This window comes from Eptesicus fuscus, chromosome 3 (assembly GCF_027574615.1).
Source record: "Eptesicus fuscus isolate TK198812 chromosome 3, DD_ASM_mEF_20220401, whole genome shotgun sequence".
Taxonomy (NCBI): domain Eukaryota; kingdom Metazoa; phylum Chordata; class Mammalia; order Chiroptera; family Vespertilionidae; genus Eptesicus; species Eptesicus fuscus.
This window is the reverse complement of record NC_072475.1, coordinates 46,614,603-46,626,833: the sequence shown is the minus strand read 5'-3', so window position 1 is coordinate 46,626,833 and position 12,231 is coordinate 46,614,603. Positions and strand designations below refer to the sequence as shown.

Below are 12,231 nucleotides of genomic sequence, written 5' to 3'. Positions count from 1 at the left end.
GTAAAGTCCACTGGTGGGTAGACACATTTCTTCAGGACAATAGGAGGGAGTAGAGGATAATGCAACAGGACAGTGAGTTACAAATGAAGAAAGCAGGGTCCTAGTTTGCCTCTAGCCCTAACTTATTGTGTAACCATAGCCATATACGAGGTCTTACTCTCTTTACCCTAAAAGAAGAGTTGGCTTAGATGGTTCCTAGGTGTTCTTAGATGTCAACCAACTATAAGAAACACACTACAAATTTTTGAGCTACCTTTATCCAACTCATTGTGCTGTCAATCACTTTTATTATATTGAGTTCTCCCTCTCACTTTGGCTACCCAATTCTGAAATACCTACACTTACCTTCACCTCCAGGTTGCTTGTATGGGTTGTACTTGGGCTTTGGAGCAACTACTGGTGCAAACTTTTTGGGTGGCTGTTGTGTAGACACTGAAATGCTGGGGGTCCCAAAGGAAGGCGTGGTCTCCATCCGTGCAGGCACATGGCCTAGGGGCTCACCAGTACTTTTGGGTGGCAGCCAAGATGGGTGAGACATTGTTGGAATCTGAAATTAAAAAAAAAAACAAATGCAGTTGTTTTTATGGAAGCATGAAAATGAGGCAACATAACTTAATTCATTGTTATTTCATTTTAATCTGTACTCAATAAAATCTTGAAAAAGCTCTCTGACAAGAAAAAAGAAGAGAGAAGATGAAAGAGGGGAAGAAGAAGAGAAGAAAAATTGAGCACTCTGATGAACTAATCTTAAATACCTCTTTCCTAACAGGTACCTATGTTAGTGTCCAGCACTCCTCAGGCAACAGATATAAATAAGAAATAATTCCTAACTTGAAGGAGTTTCTATGGTAAGAGAATTTTATGCCAATAGGGTTGAAAAAAAGCTTCATTTTTATTAATGATCTATTCAAATAATTATCACACCAATTAAATGGTGATATGTACCTAAATGAGGTGATAAGTTATCTAAGTGAGGATTAAAAAAATGTGTTGCTGCAGAAAAAAATAAGATCACTCCTTGCTAGCAACAGAAGACCTCATTGACTCAGTGACCTTCAGACAGAGCCCAAATGCTGAGTAGAGGGTGGGCCTGAACAATGTTAGCAGAATTACATGTACACAGGCCTTACATTTAGTGTGGATAGAGGAGGAATTAAAAAAAAAAAAAAAGTAGCTAGTAAAAGAGCTAAAATGTGGAATGAAACCAGAGCACAGTTAGCTTTGCCTGCAAGCTTGAGTAGCTTAAACTTGTCGAGGCATTAAGGAACCTCAGAAAGTTTATTCTTAAAACAGAGCATAAAAAGTACTTGGCAAGATACTTTAAAATGGTCCCTCTGGCAGGTGCAATTCTGTCCCCCACCAAGGGGCACTTGGAACTTGGAGGATGAGAACACTGTTTGCCACTATGCCTAGGATAGTTATTAGCACTTAGTGGCCAGGGGCCAGAGTATTCAATACCCGTAATGCACTGGTCAGCTCCACATGACAAAAAAATGCCCTATGAAGAACTATGCTGAACTGATACCACACTGGACCTTTAAGAAAAACTTAACTAGGAGGGGGCAGACCAGCCTAGACCAGGTGCTGTTCTAATCAGATTAAAATTCACCATGTGAGGAAAGAAAAAACGATGCCTCCTGTGTCAGAGTGAGCCAATCACCCCTGCAGGCAGCCTCCAGGCTGGGGCTGAGCTCAGCTCAGTGACTGCTGTTAGGGAAAGCTCTCCAAGCCTGATTGCAAGAGCTCTCCAGCCCAGGGAGGCCCGGAAGGCATCCTCACCCGCCCCAATCCCAAATCCACCCAGTAATTTATTAATTGAGCTGAATTAATTGAGAGGGCTACATGATTACCTCCAGATGTCTGTAAAGACAACGAGCATTAGAAATGCAGGAAAAAATAAATGCCTCAGCACGTGGAATGGAAATGGGGAGATGGGGTAAATGGGAAAGTAAAGGTACAGTGTTGCCTGGGTGTTAGCATCAGGTCACAAGGGATAAGTGACAAGATCTTGAGCAGCCTTCATGGCCCCATCAGGTGCCTGAGGTACTTCCACTCCCTCAAAATTAAGATAAAAACCTTGTCCTCCTCAACTCCTCCTCCCAGTTTTTATGGCAATAAAAAAAGATAATAATATTAAAGTGCTTTATATACTGTAAAGTGCTATTCAGAGGGAGGAGAGCAAACTGTCGCAGTTATAGTTTTCTCAATAAAGGACTATAACATTGACCTGGCTGGGTGGCTCAGTTGATTAGAGCAACGACCCATACACCAAAAAAGTTGTGGGTTCGATTCCTGGTCAGGCACATAGCTAGGTTGAGGGTTTGATTCCTCATAGGGGAACATACAAGAGGCAACTGATTGATGTTTCTCACATGCATCAATATTTCTCTCTCTCTCTTCCTCTCTCTAAAATCAATAAAAAACATATCTTGGTGAGGATTTAAAAAAAAAGAAAATAACATTAATATCAATTGAGAAGGACTTTAAATTGACAATCAAAAGGTATTTGTTACTGAAGCCAGACACTGACTTTTCTGTTTGGTTACAGGGCCTTTCTTTTCCTCTTCCCTCCTGTATCCTGTGCACACGCTGTGCACATATACATTCATTAAATGGTGAGACCCTGGAAAGGGCAGGGAGCATAATTTACAAATCCCTAAATCATCATTGCAGGGCCTAGTATAAAACCAATGTATAAAAACACCCTTGAACAGCTGGCTTACTTATGGTTCTTAAACCTAGATGCATATTTAGAATCATTTGAGATTAAAAGAAAAAAAAAAAAAAAAAAGACCAAAACCACACCCATCTCTCAGGGTTGAGAAACACTAATGTTGGTTTTTATTTATTTTAATTTTTAAATTGATTCTTGGTCTTCTACTAAAAAGGGATAAAAGAGTCTGTTCTGCTTTCAACAAGACCCAAGTGAGTATAAGTGGGGAACAAGTAGAGTACAATAAAGGTTTGGGGATTTTAATGCACAGTGCAGTTTTGTAGTATAAATTTTATTTGTACATTTTTAAGTGGGTTAATATCATCCTTGCCACTTCTCTGTAATTCTACAGTTATTCCAAAATGGAAACTTTTAAATAACGGGTTAATATAGGATGCAGTGATTTTGAAAGCAAAGAAGCACATTTCCAGAGCAATCCCACATTGCCAGCTGACTGTGGAATCCTTCTGGGAGAGTGTGAACAATGTAAATTTAAGCATCTATATGGAAACGACTGACTCCACCATCTTTTCCGCCTTCTACAGCACCATCTATTACCCTGACACTGCCCCTCCCCATGGAGGAATCTACCTCCTCAGAATCTGGCCAAGTCTGGCCAAGTCTCTGTTGCAGATTATCTTCACAGCATCTTCTCCTATCATTCTTCAGAATGTCAATAGTGGTCCAATGACACCATTCCCAGGATTAATAATGAATGTTCATGACCCTGAACTTTGCTCATGTTGTGCTCACTGCTACAATGTCATTTTACTGCCTTTTTTAAAAAAAATATTGACCCAGCTCAAACGTCTCTGATGCTATAAAAATTTATCCCCAAAATGAGTAGCTTAATTCTAGGATCTTCTGGTATTTGTTTCATACTTATAGCAGTCCACACAGAAGCTATTTTTTTTTTACCTGCTGATCTGTTTTAATAAGCTGCAAGCTCCTCAGTGGTCTCACTATACCGGGGCTGCCTGGTTAGGAAGCTCTTAGAAAATATACTATGCATGAATGGCTGAGTGAATGAATGCTTATCTCCTTGGTTACTCATCCCTTTCTATAATCTATCACCTACCTTAACGTCCACTAATATATCATCTCTTTTTCCCTCCCTTAATTTAGCAATATACTGAATCATGTTGCTAGATTTCCAGAAATTGAACAAGCTTTGCACTTCTAGAAAAAATCCTACTCAATCTCAGTTGCAGTGTTTTGATGTGTCAATGAATTAAAAGGATATCTTTTACATATTTTTGTACATATAATCATAAGTAAGATTGTTCTGTAGTGTCTTTCTCTACTTGCTTTACTAATTTTTACTAAGTTTAGATATGAGGGTTTTTCATCCTTTTCTACTCTTTATATTAGTTTAATGATGAGAATGAAATTATGTGATCTTTAAAGGTTTATCAGATTTCATTGAAAAGTCATCTAGATATAACAATTTCTTAAATAATAGATCTTAGTCATATTTCCAATAACTTCTATAATTGTATAGGTGTTACGCTTCTTTTGAGGTCATTTCTCAGCACTTACATTCTGCTGGAAATTCCACTGAATATTGTGTTTTATCTCTGTTCCCTTTCAACCAAGCTAACTCTCTATTAAAAATGATGTCTATCTATGATGCATCATTTAGATCCTGAGCATCACTTCTTATTAGTCCTTAAAGACATAATCCCTGTTCTCCATCCTCCAGTTCAAGTTACACACCCTTTTACTGCACTCCTACGGCACCTGGAATACTACATTGTTGCCACACTCATCACACATCACTCTGCCTCTCTGTTCCTCTGTATCTCAAAGTAAACTATTGAATCCTTGAGAGGAGAAGTAATTATCATTCTCCAATCCCCGGGCATAATACATGATAGGTACTCAAAAACAAATGTCTGTTAATTTAATAAATGAATATATTTATGTGTCTGGCACTGGAGCTTGAGATAAGTCAAATTTTCATCCTGTATTCAGGTGAATCAGATTCCATCCTGTTCTCAAGAAGCTTAAAGCCTACCTGAGGAAGATATATTTACTGTATACGTGACAAGAGAAAGACAAAAAACATAAAGCATACAAAAAAATCAGGGTATGTCGCAGGAGCCAGCACATGGTTGACAGGGGTAGCCCTTAACACAGACTTTGAAAGCTGGATGGTTCTAAAAGGTAAATGAAGCAACAGGGATAATGCCTGGAATTACAGTGAACTCAAGGAAGAAACAAGGCATTTCTGTGAGGCAAGGAGCAGCCCACTTGTACTAAAATGAGGGGCTCATGGAGAATACTTAGGGAAAAGTTTTGGAAGATAAAATAAGCTTGTGCATGAAAGGTCTTATATAGAGAAATAAGAAGCTAGAACTTTTATCTTTGAACAGGAATGTAATAAGAGTGAAAATTGCAGGTAAGGAAAATTAATCCATGAAGGATGGATCCAAGGAAGGCAACAAATAGGATAGTCTTATATGGCCCCAGTTCTAGTCTCAGCTCTGCCAGAATGACCTTCAATAAGAAACGATACTCATTTGCAAAATGAATGTCAGTAAAGTCCCAATCAGCTCTAATATTCTATAGTGTTTTTCTTCTCTGAAAGCTTCATTATAGCCCTTCATTTTGACAAATGGGTTTGAGGGAGCCTCACAAGTTTGGTGAAGGAATAAACTAGAACATATCAGTTGGGGTTACTTAGCTTCTCAAAGAGACACCCAATGTAAATACAAAGAAGCTGTGGTGAGAGCTGGTTTTGCTGGACCAAAACTTACCCTGCTCTTACTTCCTCTGGTTCTAGATCAGTTTCACTCTAAGTTTATAATCATTATGAAAGCAAGAAGTGAAAAGGAAGATCTCCACAGAAGCTCTGAAAATACACAAACATGAAAAGAGAGAGAGAAAAAAAAAAAAGAGAGAGATGGCAGTTCGCTCAGCAAGATGCCTGTTATTTAAGGGAGTCAGGGAGCTGGGGCACCCAAGCACTGGTCTTTTAGGAACTGTAGTTAAATGCAAATACATTAAGAAGAACTGAAGAAGTTTCCATTATTACCCTCTCTATTGCTCCTCTGTCTCTTCCTAGTTGTTCAGCAGGTACAAGAACACCACAGACTGACAATAAATAGCAAGGGCTTACTAAGGACTTACTATAGGCTTAGCGATTTTCCAATGGCCACATAATCCTCATAGCCATTATATTGTATCATTATTCACAGTTATCAGATCTGGAAACTAAGGCTTTAAGAATTAATGTGCTCATATATCAAAACTAAAGCTTGGGCATAGGTCTTCAACCACAAATCTGTAGTCTTTTACCATGGTACCACTCTTCTATTTGAAAAACACCACAATCCAAAGGAAGCCATTAGTTAGAAAGAGATTTTGTTCTTATCTCTATTCCCAGCTCCTGAATCTTATTGCCATAATGTCTTCTCTATTCTATTTCATCAAACTTAAACCATCATTAGCCATAGGATCACAAACTGATGAAGCTAATAGTCTGACCATAAAAAATCAAGGCACAACAGAACACAAAAGACTACAAAAGGCCACACAGTAACCAAGACCCTTCCTCTACAGATGGGAAAATGTTGGGCCACAGGTAAAGTGACATTAAATACTAACAAGCTACTAAACCTCTCTAGAGATACCAAGTGACTATCCTCATTGTTAGCCACATAAATAGAACTAACTAGTATTGGCTCAAGTTTTCCCTCTTTCCTAAAATCAATATTGTACTCTTCTTTAAACATTTACTTAGTTCATCAAAACTTAAAAACAACCAACCATTACATGGTGTCATCTAACACCAAGTGCTATAAGCTTGAAATAGCGGTTTTCAAAACTGTCCGTATACTAGTCTCATCTGGGGATCGAGATATATGTATATATATATATATATCAAGGGCTGAGAATAACTGAATTTAAGCATTTATAATAATCTTTAAATCATTTTGAGTTAGTCCCTAAATTTCCATTGGCAATTAAACCAAGACCTGACTCTTAGTCAGTGTTTTCTGAATAAATGAATGATACTGAAGAAAGACACATGTATTAGATCGTTATTAATGATAGAAGAAATGAGGGGCTGAGGTATTACATGACTTAAACATCAGAGGTAGTTGATGGCAGACTAAAGTTTAGGATTCATGTCCCTTAGCAAAAGTTTCTTTTAAATAAGCAATTAAGATTTAAATAACACTTTCCTATAACTTTGATGTTTTTTTCACCATCATTCCACTTTATAGCAAACTATTACCTGCCTAGAATTCCAAAACTGTCCTCTTAACAATCTATTAATATGATACAATGTGTTTCCCTATGTAGGCTACAGCAATCCATCCTTTGCTACATCTTGGTATTCAGCTAAAGGATGCCTGATCTTCTGAATTCAGACTCAGCTTACAGTCTTAGATATGCCATGAGGTCAGAGTTCAACCTTTGTTCTCTGTGGTCATAGTGTCCTCCTCTGAAAAGAACACTGAAAATGAAGTGGTGGGTTTAGATGAGTACAATGGCATCTCTACTCACACACTCTTATGATTCTATTAAAGATCTTGACTATAAAACAAGCGCCCCCAAACCAAAAGTCATCTATGGAGGTTCCAAATTATCTCTACTTATCTCATCAGTGAGGAAGCCCGGGTTTTGGTTTTGTTTTCCTTTTTCTTTCTTTCTTTTTTGTCACCAGTTTCCCCGACTTTTCAATCTGCCCCATTGTGGGACTGAGTTTTAGATTGATCTCAGAGATTACCAAGGTATCAATCAAGATTTATTATGCACGAGTAAATAAGTACTTTAGGCAAATCTTTTCCAAACGATGCAGGTAAGTCCCTACTAGTGTAATTATGAAGCAAATATGCCCTGGCATGTGATGGAAGCGTGGGAAGATAACGTTAAAGAATAAGGCAGGCTGAAAATTACACACAATTGTTAGTTGAACAGCAAATGTAATCATTCCTGCACTACTGTACCAGGTCAGATGAGAGCCAGAAGGGTACACCAGAACCTGCCATGGCTGAAAATGTCAATATATTCACTCAATTTCTCTTTCCAGGCAGCTTTGGCCCAGCACTGGCTAAGTGCCCCACTCTGCATGGACAGCTGGCATTACTCAGAAGGGGTGACTAGAGAACAACTCTGCAGAAATGCCAAACCTTTATATAGACTATCTGAGAGACAGTTGGAAATACTGGAAAAAGCCCTGGACTTAGATGCAATAGACTTCGGTGCAATTTCTAGCTCAGTCACTAGTTGGCTCTATGATTTTATCCCCTAGACCTCCTTGAACCTCAGTATCTCTTCCTATCTGTAAACTAAACATTAGATGCCTGCTACCATCCCTTCCAACTCCCATGCCCCATGATTCCTCCTACAAGTCTGCAAGTTGAGTGAGCTGAGGTTTCTTACAAAAATACCTGAACTTCTAGGAGTCCCACTGACCATGGAGTGTAGAGTGTAGAGTGCAGAGTGTAGGATAAGAATCTGCCTTGCACAAAATAAATATGAATGCAAGTTAAAGCTAAAGGCACAATCCTCAATAGTGGTGACACTGTTGGTTGCTAACTACATTTGAAGATCCCAGGTAAACTAAGAAGCATCAAGGGAGAGAGGCATCAGTCCAGACAACTAAACCAATGCCTTTGATAAAGACGAGAGGCAAAATTAGAGCCATAGCTCCACATTGCACTCTCACCTCAGATTCAGAATGTCACATGAAAAGGAAACAATCAGCTCTGACAGGGAAACAATACCAGAAAGACCCGGACTATCAGGAGAAGGTAAAGGAGAGAATGGAACTAAACCAATGACTAACCAATTGGTCTATGTGGCTACAGCTCCCATCAGTCATGGAAGAAAAGAGACTTGTTGCCAACAGCCAGGACAGGATATGCAATGCCAGGAGGTCATAGAGTCCCAGCTGGGAGAAATCTTAGGAATTAATTTATTCCTTCTAATTTGAATATTCAAAAATCAAGATTTAGAGAAGCTAAAGTAGCTTATCAAAGTTATCACAGCAGCTAGGTACATATCGAGGCAGGATTCAAACACAGTTATTCTTTCAAAACATGTTAGCAGTAGAAAAAGTTTCACTAAAAAAGCTAGTAATTGTATTGTTGGACAACAACTAAAAAGAGTGGGTAAAAGTCACTGAAATGAACAAGAAGTAAAGAGTTTCTCTCCCAAAAGAGTCAGCACCCATGTCATTAAAATTCAGCATAGAAACCATGTGACCCCAACCTTGCACTCTGGGTTACATGTAACAGCAATGGTTCTACTTGACTGAATGACCAAGAAAATGTTTACCCTCTCTAGACTCAGTTTCTCCAGCTCTAAAATAATAAGCATTAAGAGGATGATCTTTAACATCCCTCTTGCAATAACATTTATGCTCCACAGTGGTATGGCTAGTCTGCAGGATGTGCTATGCTTTCAAAAAGTGTATTCTGAAGAAGTTTTCTTCTATGTCTCTGATTCTAACAACAGATAATTTTTCTGTAGAAAGCCAAAAGAAAGAGGCAAACAATACCTTGAGCCCTTTGAGCTCAGAACATCTACTTCTCAAAGTGGAAATCTGGATTTATAAAGACAAGGTTCCAATTCATAAGTGTTTTAAACTCCTGGTTTATGTATTACCCATCCATTAGGATAAAAATGTGACAGTGGGGAAAATTGCCAATATAATATCTTATGAGGCCTGGTAATCTCTTTGGTGATATCTGGAATTTTTCCATTCCAAACCCACCACGAAGTGGGTAAGTCCACAAGTTAATTGCTGCTTGCTTGTCTGAATTCCCCTGACAGCTTGTTAAAACTTGTATTAAAACACACAAACACTGAATTTTAGTTATCAGTTTGCAAGTCTGTTGCGCCCATTAGACAGGCCATAATATTTCATTAGCACATGAGGGATGTTTTAATGGATTTTAATTTTTAATAATTTTGTTTATATTTTTCTTTATTGCAAATTCATGTTGCTACCCCAGTAAAAGTAAACAAAACAACAGAAAACTAATTATATTTTAGATATAACTTGCAAAAGTAGAAATATTTAATTCTGTCTTCAATGAATGAGTCCACTTTTTTTTTTATCCTAACATGAGGATATATTTCCATTGATTCTCTTTATTTATTTTTTTCTTTATTTTTTAAATCTTTATTTTTGAGAATATTACAGGTGTCCCCCTTGTTCTCCCCATTGCTCCCCTTCACATTGTTCCCACCCGGCACCAGGCTTTCACCTTCCTACTGTTTGTGCCCATAGGTAAGATCTTTGGTTAATCTCTTTTCACCCCCCAACCTGCTTCCCTCTGAGATTCATCAGTCTGTTCTATGTGTCCATGCCTCTGATTCTATTTTATTCACCAGTTTATTTTGTTCGTTAAATTTCTTGTTTGTTTATTTTGATTTTTATATTCAATTGTTGATAGATATGTATTGCCATTTTATTGCTCATAATTTTTATCTTTTCTTCTTCTTCTTCTTTCTCTTCTTAAAGAACACCCTTCAACATTTCATGAAATACTGGTTTGGTAGTGATGGTTAAAGACAAAGAGAGAATCTTTAAAGCAACAAGAGAAAAGTGGTTAGTTATATACAAGGGAGTGCCCATAGGACTGTCAGCTGATTTCTCAATAGAAATTTTGCAGGTCAGAAAGGAGTGGCAAGAAATATTCAAAGTAATGAATAGCAAGAATCTATAACCAAGATTACTCTACCTAGCAAAGATCTCATTTAGAATTGAGGGTCAGATAAAGATCTTCCATTAACTCTTAGAAATATTGGAAGGGAAAGGGGGGAGAGAGAAAGAGAAAATCATCAATGTGAAAGAGACACATCTATTGGTTGCCTCACACATGCCCCTTACCTGGGTGGAGATGGAGCCTGTAAAGGAGGTATGAGCCCTTGACCATAATCAAAACAGGACCCTTCAGTCCATGGGTTGATGCTCTACCCACTGAGTCAAACTGGCTAGAGCAAATGGGTCCACTTTTGACAACTCTCAGGCCATATTTATATCTGACAATACTACATGTGACTCTGTGAAGCAATGTTTATTCAGGCTACATAAACTGCTAAGAGCAATCATAACGACAATACATCGAGCTAACTATTAGACTTCAGCCTTTTGAACACCATAATGTACATAAGACTGTCACCTGTCAACTATGCTGTTTGTACTCTATTGCCACAACAACTGGTCATAAACTAGTTTACAGCCTATGCATAGAGTTTGGACACTGTAATTTGAATTAATGTTATAGAATTTATGTAATGATATTATTATAAATTAAAGTTTCTAATTTAATCTTTGTTTTTCTAATACTTAATTCTCATATTAATTTTTTGTTAAACCCAAAATTTTCTTCATCTTAAGGTTAAAGTATAATGACATTGTTAAATAAAAATGTCCAGATATTGGAAAAATAAAAAGGGAGAGAAGAGAGACAAATTTTCAACCTTCATGACCATGAGAATACTGGTTTAGAAAACAAAGAGATTCCACTTCCTGCATTATATGTTCTAAAGTAAAATAATTTGTTTTAACACCAATCCAAGAGCCTGAGAAATTTCTCAGTATCTGAAATGGTATTAAAAACAGACAAGCTTCTCATCAGAATGTGTTATAAATTCAAATTATGTAAGAGAAGCTAGTTTGCAATTTCACATTTAATAGCAAAACAATTGAAACCATTTTTAACTGGTGACCCTTTTCTTAAATCATATTGGAAGTTGTTCCCTTTTATTTCAAGATTTTGAAACAGAGACAAAAACTATATGCAATGACCAATAGCAGCTGCGTGAAAGCAAGCCAGGCAGTTTCAGATCAGTTTCAGAATGACATCAGTGAATGTTATTCCCTTTTAAATTTATCTCGATGAGAGTTTGGGTGTTGTACCTTCTGCATTTTTACCAATTATTGACCACCATGCAAAAAAGACAACGCAATGTGTGAAGAATGTACTGAATTGGCTAATATTCTTGGGAAACAAAACAAACATTTACTTTAGACATTTTTAAGGTAGTAGCTAAAGACATCACAGTTACCAATAGAGAAGTTTAATAGCCAAATTGTTAATGAAGGTTTTTCTTCTAATGTGGAGCTTAAGTTGACATTTAACCACCATCTGTAAGTTTGCTTGTACATATCCAATGACCAGGAGCTCATAACTTCGCATGACAGCCCCTTCCATGGCAGAAAAGTTGTAGCTGCTAGAAAGTTATGTGTAGTTGAGACCTGTATTCCCATGAGAAGCACCCTCTGTAATCATAATCCCTCATATAGAGCTGCCCTCCAGGTATTTAATATAATTTTTAGTTTCCTATTCAGTTTATTTTCCTGTGTCCCAAGTTTAAAAAATCCAATTTTTCCTTCTCTTTAACTAGTCTTAGAGCTTTAAGACAATAACATAAAATTTAAAATCTCAAACCAATCATTTTCAAACATTGCTTTAGTACAAAACTGTTTCTTCATGCCAAATCTTCCCCAAAATCCCAAGAATAAAATAGACGAATTGATAAAACCGTTCCTC

At 37.4% G+C, this 12,231-nt stretch overlaps 1 protein-coding gene across 1 annotated transcript in view; it reads right to left on the bottom strand.

Moving 5' to 3' along the window:
- Positions 1–12,231, bottom strand: part of LPP (LIM domain containing preferred translocation partner in lipoma) — a 680,107-nt gene that overhangs the window by 446,429 nt on the left and 221,447 nt on the right. The window contains exon 6 of the mRNA XM_008151584.3: positions 346–547. Within this exon, the coding sequence (XP_008149806.2) occupies positions 346–538 (193 nt within the window). The 5' untranslated portion in view covers positions 539–547. The remainder of the gene's footprint in view (positions 1–345; positions 548–12,231) is intronic.